Source organism: Astatotilapia calliptera, chromosome 17 (genome assembly GCF_900246225.1).
Source record: "Astatotilapia calliptera chromosome 17, fAstCal1.2, whole genome shotgun sequence".
Lineage (NCBI taxonomy): Eukaryota > Metazoa > Chordata > Actinopteri > Cichliformes > Cichlidae > Astatotilapia > Astatotilapia calliptera.
Window position 1 is genome coordinate 10,386,368 of NC_039318.1, and position 12,253 is coordinate 10,398,620.

General features: G+C 38.1%; 1 protein-coding gene across 3 annotated transcripts in view; it reads left to right on the forward strand.

Moving 5' to 3' along the window:
• The window catches only part of atp11b (ATPase phospholipid transporting 11B), a 50,995-nt gene that overhangs the window by 15,011 nt on the left and 23,731 nt on the right, over window positions 1-12,253 (forward strand). For all 3 annotated transcript variants that reach the window (XM_026147628.1, XM_026147627.1, XM_026147629.1), the window contains exons 5-18: window positions 224-331; window positions 2,327-2,455; window positions 4,486-4,589; window positions 5,970-6,017; window positions 6,215-6,279; window positions 6,412-6,493; window positions 6,574-6,724; window positions 7,751-7,948; window positions 8,246-8,404; window positions 8,541-8,728; window positions 10,230-10,298; window positions 10,499-10,572; window positions 10,817-10,920; window positions 11,746-11,927. In XM_026147628.1, coding sequence (XP_026003413.1) covers window positions 224-331; window positions 2,327-2,455; window positions 4,486-4,589; window positions 5,970-6,017; window positions 6,215-6,279; window positions 6,412-6,493; window positions 6,574-6,724; window positions 7,751-7,948; window positions 8,246-8,404; window positions 8,541-8,728; window positions 10,230-10,298; window positions 10,499-10,572; window positions 10,817-10,920; window positions 11,746-11,927 — 1,661 coding nt within the window. The remainder of the gene's footprint in view (window positions 1-223; window positions 332-2,326; window positions 2,456-4,485; window positions 4,590-5,969; window positions 6,018-6,214; window positions 6,280-6,411; window positions 6,494-6,573; window positions 6,725-7,750; window positions 7,949-8,245; window positions 8,405-8,540; window positions 8,729-10,229; window positions 10,299-10,498; window positions 10,573-10,816; window positions 10,921-11,745; window positions 11,928-12,253) is intronic.

Sequence of the window (12,253 nt, forward strand, 5' to 3'; positions counted from 1 at the left end):
TGTACAGAGCACATTTGAAATTATAAAGTATTGATTGAGAACATTTGAAGCATTCCTGTTTCTGACATTAAACACGTTTGTTTAGAATAACTTGCTAAATTTGGCCACTTCTGTTGATCAGTTTCTAGTAGTGCCACACATGCCACACACACAACCATAGTGGGTAAATAAGATTATTTTAACCACCTGCCATCTGCAGTTTGTAACTGGTTGTGTTTCACAGGGCTATGAGGATTGGCTGAGACACAAGGCTGACAATGAGGTGAATGGGGCTCCAGTGTTTGTGGTTCGCAGTGGAAGTCTGGTGCAGACGAGATCCAAGAATATCAGGGTAAGATCATCAAAGTTGTAAAGGACCTTAATCACGCCAGTTATTCCAGTTTAGAAAGAATTTCTTTGGTCCAAGAAAATTAAGGTATCAAAAAAAGCTTTTTGCAACTCCTAACGACTCGTAACTAACTTTAGCTTGGATGTTAAAGTGTCATTTCTTTAAATTTGTTCCCATCTAAAGCTTATAAATTCACTCTAACACCTAATTTCCCATGGTACAGTATGCAAACACTCAGAGACCTGTTCAAATAAACCCTGAAACGGTGATATGATTCTGTTCTATGTATAATTGTATTTGTATAACTAGCTGCAGCATTTGCCCTTCAAACACTGTGTCATTTTATACCTCGGCTTGTCTGGTAATGGTGGTTGTGTGATGATTATAGGTTTTTCCTGATCTTATCTGACACTATGGAAACACTGTGGGTTGCATGTCTGGGGTCATCACTAAAGACATCACTAAATGTGTACTTTAGTAAAAGAATAAATGAATCACTTGAGGGGTTTTTTCCTCACAGGAAACTAAGTGCCAACAGGAGTGAAATTGTTTAATCTAATACAAAGGATGACTAGTTGCTTTGTGTTTGGTGACCTTTCAGAGTTAATTGTCCTCAGTCTATGGAGAACTACATCTACTTCTAACCTGCTACTCACAAACAACATCTAACTGCATAGCTTCTATTAAATAAGTAACATATGTAGTGTTGTATTACTCTGAAAAGACAAAAAGCTAAAAATTACAAACTGTAATCAAAGGAGCTTGCAAAGAAAAGTGTCTGGACTTCTTTAAGTTGCTTGAAGACGTTTCACCTCTCATCCGAGAAGCTTCTTCAGTTCTAAGGTCAAATGGTGGAGAGTCCCAGATATAAACCTAGTGGGAGTGACCCCCTACAGAGGGACAAAAGGACCCCCTGATGATCCTCTACTCGCCTGAGCCAAGGTGTGAAACTGGGCGTGGGTGATTGGGACCCACGCCCAGTTTCAGAGGTCCTTTTGTCCCTCTGTGGGGGGTCACTCCCACTAGGTTTATATCTGGGACTCTCCACCATTTGACCTTAGAACTGAAGAAGCTTCTCGGATGAGAGGTGAAACGTCTTCAAGCAACTTAAAGAAGTCCAGACACTTTTCTTTGCAAGCTCCTTTGACAACGATGACCTGGATGACTGAGAACCTTCACAGACATACAAACTGTAATATAACAATTAAACATATTGTCTAGAGTGTGAACAATACAGAGTTTTTGTTTGATTTCTGTTCCCACACAAAACATTTGAAACACTCCCAGCGAACTAAAATGCTTCACAACACTTCACTAACCAGTGAGAACGCTCAGTACACTTCTTGGCCAGGCTCTGGAGTAGTAAATAACGTGGAGAATGTACCTCTAACATTTCCATTTACCTAGGCAAATGTTCAGGCAAAACTGTATTCTTTACGTCTTTATGTGGTACTCTACCACATCCTCAAAGCACACCTGACTACAGGACGGCGTGTAGATCTTGCAGCGTGCGCCTAGTACCTGGGTCACATTGACATCAGAACACATTGTCACAATACAAAAACGGCTCTGGAGCTTGTTTAGAAGCAGAGTGAGCCAACGTCCTCCAAAGGGTCCAACTGTGGGTGTTTTCATGTACGCTAAAGAGCACAGAGGTCAAAAACAACCAAAAATAAACACATTTGCAAATTTTGATAATAGTTGCACCCCAATCATTTTTAACTTGCCTACAATATATATTTCTTAACAAAGTCATTTAGCTATTTAGTTTTAAACACTTTTAGATTTCTAAAATATTTGTTTGTGTGTGTGTGTACTTAGGAGAAAAACTATCTGTCTGAAAACGTGTGATAATATTGCCTAAGTGATGCTAAACGTATTTTAACTCAATTAAACATCACCGTAAATGTGTGAATACAATTATTTGACAATCCAACTGAAATATAGTGAAAAACTGAACAGACTTTACCCTGTGCCTGCTTCTGTCTATCCATCTAGGTGGGAGACATCGTCCGTGTGGCTAAAGATGAAACGTTCCCAGCAGACCTGGTGTTACTGTCGTCAGATCGTCCAGATGGCACCTGTCACATCACCACAGCCAGTCTTGACGGAGAGACCAATCTCAAGGTCTGACAATAATATGAGTGGTGCTGTTAAACATACTTGGAGGTAGAGCAGGGCGATATGGCCAAAAATATTTATCACGATATATATTTGAAAATTTGCGATAACGATATAACTGACGATATAATTGATGCAAGACAAAATACAACTCCACAACATTACTAGTGCAAAAAGACAACCTTCCTTTTATTTTCACTTAAACAAGAAGCTGGTTTTTATGTACATTAAAGCTATATAAAAATTTAACAGTGCGAATACAAATTCCTTGCTGAAAGTTTAACCAAAAGGCATTTCCAGTAGAAATGGGCTGACATATCCTGAGCATAACCATGTATAATATCCACTGAAGTTAAAAAGAGGTGCTTTGCAACATTAAACTGCAGTGTGCAGTACATATTTTTCGGACCATAAGGTGCACGGGATTATAAGGCACATTAAGCGAAACAAGGCAGTCAGATAAATCAAACTTTATTAAACTCATTCTTCTTGCTTCCTCCACTTCTGTACCATTGATTCATTAATGTTGAATTCTCTGGCAGCTGCTCTATTCCCATGTTGTTGCAGTATATTAATGACTAACCTCGTATTGTGGATGGATTATCTCAGTTGTTATGGATTATCTCAGTTGTTCTCCTGACTGAAGTTTGGTCCGTTTACAGCATCCTGCCATGCGATTGCATTTGTCTCTAACTATCAGGCACGTTAACTTTTATAAGTGGAAAAGTGTTAGTGTTCGTCCTCCAGCTTCACTGTTTATGTCATGCTAACATAGCTGTGTCGCTAGCGATCACGTAGCACATCATTATATACCAGCTAGCCCAACTTCAGTAACCCTACAAACGTCACTGCTGTTTAGTTTCCCGTCTTCATTTATGTTGGAAGTGATAGCAGAGCTGTACGTTTGAATTTATTCAGAAATCTCTCAGTCAGAACATGCTATATCATGCTTGGGTAACTAGCGAAACTAGCGAGCTAACTTCCGCTAGCTTCCTGCTAACTTCTAACTCCGTTAAATGTAATAACTTTAGTTTTCATGGATGCCTGGAAGTTAAACTTCATAGTTACACCTGGTAAAGCAGCAATGCTGATCGTTTTATTAAAGATGAAAGAATTTAGACAGTTTTTAAACTCTCAGTGATGCTGCAGTGTTCGTTTGACCTGAAGGTACGGAGTTTAGGACCCAGATTACTCCCAGATTTAAGAGCATCTTAGTCCTACAAATACGACAATAACGACGGCCGCTTGCATGTTCTGCAAAAAAATGTGCTTTGTCGTGTATCTGACGGACAAACGCCAAACCAGTTCCACATCACGGAAGTTGCACCATTTTTACAAACCAATTCTGGTTCATTTGTTTCACTCAACAATCGGCCATGTGCGTATGAAAACAAAGGCACTGCGCATGCGCGTTTTACTCCCATTCTATCGCGATATTTCATTTTCCTATCGTTGCCTAACATTATACCGGTATTACCGTGAACGGTATAATATGGCCCAGCCCTACTTGGAGGTGTTTAAATCTCTTTAGCTTTGTCACTGTGAGTTTTCAGAAGCTATTTTCACCTTCTTTTCTTTATCGCAGCTCAAGCAAATACTAGATTTTTGCTTTGTTGAAGTGACACTTATATATTTCACTGTATATTTCTGTTTGGGTCATTTAAAGTATTATTTACATAAAAAACAATATTGAATTTCAGTTGTTGCAAACGTGCTGACATGAATGCATGGCTAATAACCTAGTCAGGAAAATGTGAAACCAATTTTATAAATCGTCTGTGATCTGAGTCACTGCAGTGAGTAATTTTTTTTTTTTTTTTTTTTTTTTTTTTTTTTTTTTTTTGCTTTTCCTCTCATTTTATCCGTGAGTTTTCACTGTTTTTTCTGTTATAATTTTCCCATTGCTCATTCAGAAAACCACATTTGTCCCACTTGAAGCAATGCTTCCCAGCCATCACTAATTAACCTGTTGTCTGTCTGTCTGTCTGTCTGTCTGTCTGTCTGTCTGTCTGTCTGTCTGTCTGTCTTTTTTCTAGACCCATTACTCAGTGGCGGAGACATCAGTCTGCCAGTCAGTCTCCCAGCTGGAGGCATTGCAGGCTGTGGTGGAGTGTCAGCAACCAGAACCTGACCTATACAGGTAATCGTCAATTAAGTGTACAGATCCTTCAAGATAAATCTAAGGGTATATTGTGTGGATTCAGACAACAGATGTTTAAAAAAGGTACTTAGTCCCATTAAACCACATAAGAAAAAAAAGCAACAGCAACTTTTTCTGGGTAACTAAAGCAGTCAGAGGGTTATGTAACAATTTGAAAAAGCTGCTCAGAAAAAAACATGTTTACCAAACGTCTGAAGAAAATCTCGTAATACATGAACAAGGCATCTCTCCATATGTGCAGGTGCAAAAGTAAAAAATATAAATGGTTGCAAGTGCAGGTGGATACTTAAATCTGAGGAAGAATTGGCAAAAATCCAGAGGTATGAGGGCAGATGCACCAGCTTGGGTTGTGTTTGGGTGGAGAAACCTGATTGAGTATACAGTCTTAAAAATTCCACTATGATAGCAACCTTTCCTGTCTGTTTGAGAAACTAAAATCTGAACTGTTACCTTTTTTTTTTTTTTTACTATTAGAGAGGAATGCACATTGTGTCTGAAAACCTTTTCAATGTGGGATCCTATTTGATAAAGTAGCTCAAGAATTGCCTGCGAGTTAATGTTCAACTTGAGGTTGGTGGATGAAAAAAAACCAAAAACAAAATCTAGCCAGGAAATTATTGTCACAAGACCACAGCTGAACTTTAAATGTAGGATGAAGATTACAATAGACATTCAGACTAATCAGTATTTATCAGTCATAAGATGTAAAATGTTTTGTCATGCTTGGACAAATGGCTTCATTATGTAACTCTCCATAGGCCTAATTTATATTCACAAAGCACTGATTTATGTTGACTGTCCATTAGAGTGTTTTTTAGATCTTTATTGTAACTTGTCTTTTTTTTTGTGGCATCTTGAATGTAGAATATATAGATGCAGTATTAGAGGTCCATTACATTTGCTGCTCATTATCACAAAATGCATAACAATAAAAAAGAGAGCTTTTTTGTTGTCTTTTTGGGAAAATGCATTTGTTTCTTTATTATTTTTATTGTTATTATATATTATTAAAATTGCATCTGTCACACATTGGGTCGATATAGTCTGACCAAAATTTAATCTCTGAATGTCAGCTTTCTCTGGCATTTCTATTTGTCATTTCTTCTAAGTACTCTATGAGTCACAAAGCTTCCTTAAGCTGCAGAGGCATTAATCCAATTACTTAAATATGTCAGAGAATGGTGGATGAATAAAAATATAAACATAGGCTTTAAAGTAATTTGGTCATCACAGTGCATGTAAGTCTCAGGTTTTCTGTCCTTTCCTGAATTTTTCCTTTTACTTTGTGCATGCGAACAGAGTATCCTGTTTGGTTTATCAGTCCACTTAACTCTGTTTTTTCTTTCTTCTTTTTCCCAGATTTGTTGGTCGTATGACGGTGACTCAGCATGGGGAGGAGATAGTTAGGTGAGATGAGTTTTCTGTCTATTATAGTACCAGCTATAAGCACAAGAGCTAAGGATACAGCACCATTAAAAGAGAGTGAACATAAAAAAATAAATGAAAATTGTTACTTAAATATGGAGACTGTGCATTCATTGTAAGATGCATAATGTCATTGGATACAGATACAGATGTATTTTTCTCTTGTTTGTATTTGTCAGACCGCTGGGTCCAGAGAATTTGCTGCTGCGAGGGGCCAGGTTGAAAAATACTAAAGAAATCTTTGGTGAGTCAAAATAAAAGGAACAAAAATAAATGGTTCAGCAAAGCACAAACTTCACGTAAGAATGAGGCCGATTAAGAATTCACATTTTTCGCTACATTTGGAAGTATGATTTACCTTTTTGTGCTGTTGCAGGAGTGGCTGTTTATACAGGCATGGAGTCCAAGATGGCACTCAACTATAAATGCAAGTCCCAGAAACGCTCTGCCGTAGAGAAGTAAGCTATTTTATTATTGCTTTTTAAGATGTGCTTAATGAAGTCTCCAACTTAATATTTCCCAATGTTCACGATGTCAGGTCCATGAATACCTTCCTCATCATCTACCTGATCATCTTGCTGTCCGAGGCCATTCTCAGCACCATCCTAAAGTACGCCTGGCAGGCTGAGATCAAATGGGACGAACCTTTCTACAACCAAAAGACAGAAGCGGAGAGAAACAGCAGTCCGGTTAGTCTGCTTTGTTTTCACGACCAGAGGAATGCATTCTTATTGATCTGTTTTTGTGAAGACTGCAGGCTATCGGCTCCAGAGATTAGATGAGTTGAGATTTTAGTTGACATTCCACTTCTTCTCTCTGTTTACATTTGCACCCTGCGCTGTCCTTCACTTTCTGATCCCTGTAAAAAGGGGCCTATAATGTAATGTAGATGTAAGTTAATTAATGGTAAAGATTCTTTGAATTGACATGCACAGTACGTTTACAAAACTACTTGTGTTAGTGTTTCTAGATTTTGTGACAAGACACTAGAAAGGAAATGCCTGTCACTGGGCCAGCCTGCCAGCCTATCAGCCAACCTGCCAGCAGTAATCAGTCACGGGGAACAATAGCCCTTATGTATTGAGACAGCAAGAGATTAAAAAAAAATAATAAAAATCATAGTTGTGCACAAGCCGTCCTGCTTCCTGGACACCCAGGAAAAAAACCTAGGAAATAATAAAGCTCTTGTAAAGTCTGAACTCTTTCTAATATCCCGGTCCAAGGATAGCTAAACTTATATTTGTAATATTAAATCACACATTTCTGAGAGTCCTTCTTGTGTCTATAATGCAGACAAACGTATATCTAAGTCATTAATTATAATTTCTTTATTTTAATTAGCATGTTAGTCAGGCTCACATAAAGGCTTATACAGTGCAAACATGGCTTTTAATAGCTGCTCATATGTTCAGTCTGTGCTCCTTATCCTTTCCTGTCAGTTAAATAATCAGTCCCTTAATGTCAGTGAATTACCTCGCCTACTTTGGTTTCATTATTCTGTATATGGCTGAGATATATGTAAGCGAATTTATTGAAAGACAGTCTTAATATTCTCCTGCATTTTTTTGTAATGCTTCTCTCATACAGTTTATATAATTTCTCTTTCTTGCAGCAGTGCAAACGACTTGCATGTATATAAATTTACTTTATACTTTTCATTGTACTGCTCTCTTGTCCTCTCTTTAAATAAAAAAGAATCTGTCATGTTCTTTCAGATCTTAAAGTTCATCTCAGACTTTTTGGCTTTTCTGGTGCTCTATAACTTCATCATCCCTATCTCGCTCTATGTTACTGTGGAGATGCAAAAGTTCCTTGGCTCTTTTTTCATTGGCTGGGATTTGGACCTTTACCATGAGGAAAGTGACCAGAAAGCTCAAGTCAATACCTCTGACCTCAATGAAGAGTTGGGACAGGTATGAAAGAGGAATGAAGATGCCTATGTATGCATATTACAAAGCACACCCTGAACATGGATATGCATGGATGTCCTGCTGTATTATCGGAGTTTTAGTGTTGTATATAAAAATAGCATATACTGTAAAATATTTTACATTTATATGAAATATCATGAATTTTTAGTAATTTAGAAATATGAACCGGTTTGAATCGGTGAATTACGTTTATGTACATATTCAGTATACAGCATACAACTATGCCGACTTTAATGGTTAGTGTACTTCTGTGAGCATCTGTGTGTTTCTGTTTTTCAGGTGGAATATGTGTTTACTGATAAGACGGGCACACTAACAGAAAATGAAATGCAGTTCCGCGAGTGTTCGATTAATGGAACCAAGTACCGGGAAGTTAATGGCAAACTTTTACCAGAGGGAATGACAGACGACTCGCCAGATGGTTCTATGCCTCCCCTGGTATTGCATATATATATTGCAGGCTTGGTTCTTTTCTTTTTCTGTTTTTTTTTTTTAAAATAACATGCTGTGTTTGTATCCATCAAGAAAAGAGAGAGAGAGAAAATAAAAATTTATGTCTCATCTTTCCTTCCAGATGGGTGACGAATTGTTATTTCTCAAGGCAGTGTCACTTTGTCACACAGTTCAGATCAGCTACGACCAGTCAGACTGCCTGGCTGTGGGAGGAGACCCATTCTCCCATGCCAACGGGGTCTCTTCCAGTCCCATGGAGTACTATGCCTCTTCACCGGATGAGAAAGCTTTAGTAGAGGCAACAAAAAGGTAAGGTGACACTTGAGCTTCCTCTTCTGCAAGTTTTAGGTTCACAGGTTAAAATTTATGCACAAAAAACAGACTGACGAAGTTGTTGCTGTGCGTTGTGATGTTAGACATTAAGAGCTGGTGGTTGCACCGGACTGCAGAGGTTGCGACACAGGAAATGTGTAAATTGTAGTCTGCATCCCAGTAATGCCACAACAAAACGTCTTAAAGGTCTTTATTAATTTAAGGATTCCTCAAATCTTAGTCTTCTTTAAACTTTAAAGATGAGTTTGGTTTTGTCTGTGCCTTTCTAGATGGGTCAGTGATTGGCACTGGCAACTCACAGCAAGGTTTGTTCAAACTCCAGCTGGGGTCCTTTCGTGTGGAGTAAACACGTTTTCCCTGTGGCAGTGTCACTTTCCTCCAGATACCAGTGACATGCATGTTAGGTTAATTGGTGATATCCTAAATTTGCTGTGGATGTGATGTAGAATAGGTGCAGTCTAAAGTGCTGAGAACTGGAAATATGCTATATAAATGAAAGTGTATAAGAATCCTTGCTTTGACATGATTCATACTGTACTGATTGTGTTAGCTGCAAAGGGAAATTTGGTGGGGGGGAGACACTGAGGTTGGGCTGCTGACCACTTGTTCCTTTCAGTGTTGCAATAATACTATATGGGCAGCAATTCAATATCCAGGAAGCGATTCAAAAACCCAAGCTGACCACTGTGGGAATATGTCCTGAAAGGGCAAACGCAGTATTGTGAGCACATTCTGCTTTGCTGCTTAAACATTAGGCAGCTAAAGAAACTGGAATCAAAACACCACCTCTAGATCTACAAGAAAACCTTGATAAATTGATCATTTCTGCATGTAGCTGTTTAGGACCAAGCTATGGTTTGCTTGTCCACGAGTGTTTTAAGGTCTACTTGGGTCAGACTGACGTTAAGTTCATCGTTGGACGTTTAGCATAAGGCTCTGTTTGGATGTGTGTGTTTCTGCCCATTTTTATGAGAGCTATGCGAGTTCGTCCAAAGAGAACTGCAGTGCATCAATTGCACATGCGCTGGTCTGGCAGACTTCCAAGTGGGCTTAAAGGAAGCATAACCGGAATGACTGCCTGTCTGTGCTGTCTGTGTCGTCATCCATTGTAAATTATAATTTGTACCTTAAAGTAAATCCACCCATTGATTCAGGATCCTGTTTTGCAGGATCACCCTATGAAACTGGAAGTCCAGACAGTAGAGTTCAGTGCTTAGAGTGTTTTGTTTTTTCTGCTGCAAAACAGCTTTTAAAAAGTTTCTAATGCTGTGTAAATTTCAAATAAAGACAGAAAGCAGTCATTTAGACTTAAATTCCATTTATTCAAAGTACAGAGAGAATGGATGAATAACTGAATGAATTATGTATTGATTCGGTGTCCTGAGAAAAATGCTACAGCTTGCAGTTATAGGTAGTTGTTGTAAGATGTTAATATAAGTGCTGGGGTTTGTTTTATTTTATATTTTTTCTCTCTCAGGATTGGAGTGGCCTTCTCTTGCAGCAACGGAGATACCATGGAAATCAAAACTTTTGGCAAGTTAGAAAAGTATGTCACCTTGTGCATTTTTAAAATCACAAATAAGATTACAGTGGATTGTTGTTTTTCTTAATCTCACTCAGGAGATATTCCATGCTCTCATAGTTTTTAAAGTAAAATAATAAAAAACCTGCAGCCAAAAAATAAATCGCCCCTGTTCAAAACGAGTAACTAATCAATGTCTGACGGGTCTTTGTTTGGACACTCAGGTATAAACTGCTCCATGTACTCGAGTTTGATCCTAACCGCAGGAGGATGAGTGTCATACTGCAAACTCCCTCAGGTAATACCACGTTCTTCAGCTGAGCTGTACGTTTGTTGCAAGTGAAAAAAATGAAATTAACCATTAACAATAAAAACAGAAACATTGAGGAGTTGATAATATTCTAAAATAAGCGAAAAATGGAACGCTTATGTTTACAAGTATAATATAGTAAGTTTTTTTGTATTTTATTTTATATTTTTATTGAAAATTGACATTTTAATGCATATTTAGCGTATATGTTCTTGCTGTGTTGCTTTTCAAGGAGGCAAAGTGCTGTTCACCAAGGGGGCGGAGTCTGCCATTTTGCCTTTCGCGACTAGTGGTGAGATCGAAAAGACAAGGCTGCACGTTGATGAGTTTGCCATGGTAAGATTTTTGTTATTTATTTATTTGTTTGTTTTCCTCTCTAAATATTAACCAGATGCTTATATTTTCACAATCATGATACAGATTCATCACCCCTTAAGCCCAATATTTTTGGGGGGGATTTTTCATCTGTTGCAGAAACACATTTTTTTTTTTTTTTTTTAACCATTGAAGTCACACACATCAGCTGCACATGTATTATTTAATAGGATACAAATGACTTACCTGTCTAGAGGTAATATGATTATCAATATGAAACTTCCCGATATCCCTGTGGTCAGATGTCTGAGACAAATTGGATGAAGTTGATACATCTGTCTTCAAAAGAAACCTTTAAATATATATATTTTGATTTATGTCCTCAGATTTGTGTCTGTATGTGTAGGCCTGACATTTTTCAGTGTTACAGTGATTACTTTTGGCTCTCTGTTCCCATTACATTGTAAATTCCTCGCCACAACAGACACACACACACACACGCACTGCCCTCACATCATGCCATCATACGTCAGTACCCAGGAGTCGGTGGGTTGATTTGTGGTCATCTACCCCTTAGGCTCGCTCTGTGATTTAGAGTCAAGCTTTAATAATTTGTTTTTCTCGTCTTTCTTTCTCTTTGCTTCTTTGTTTCCTGGATTCATTTCTTCCCATCATTCTCTTATGATTTTTTTCCCAACCTTGCCGACATTTGACCTTACCATCTACCCAAACGTGGTGTCTCATTTTATCCTTCATCATTTTATCAACCTTTCTTTTGATATTTCTTCTTTTTCTTCCCTGTTTTGAATCATTTTTCTAAACTCCATTCTCCTAATTTAATTATAGAAAGGTTTGCGAACCCTGGTTGTAGCATGCCGCCACTTCAGTCCGGAGGAGTACATCGATGTGGACAAGAAACTAAACAGTGCCCGCACCGCGCTGCAGCAGAGGGAGGAGAGACTGCAGGAAGCCTTCAGCTACATTGAAAAAGACTTGCAGCTCCTGGGAGCAACAGGAGTGGAGGACAAGTATGGAGACTCAAAACATAAAATAAAATATCTTGACATTCTCATCACATTCATAACCCGTGCTAATCAATACAGAAAGGATTTTGCATTGAGTATCCACACCTAAAACAGTATTAAGGACAAACACAGTCTCGCTAAACTAATAATACACAAAGCAGGCTTTTGATGTGTGCATTGAACACAAAGTAATAATCTACAATCTAGGCTTAAGTAGAGTCAAGTGAACTAGGTAGACTCAGGTCTTTTTTTTTTTTTTTAATACAATGTTTGCTATAAATTAAAGCATCAATTCTTTTAAATCAAGAAGAAATTGTTTAATTTGGTCA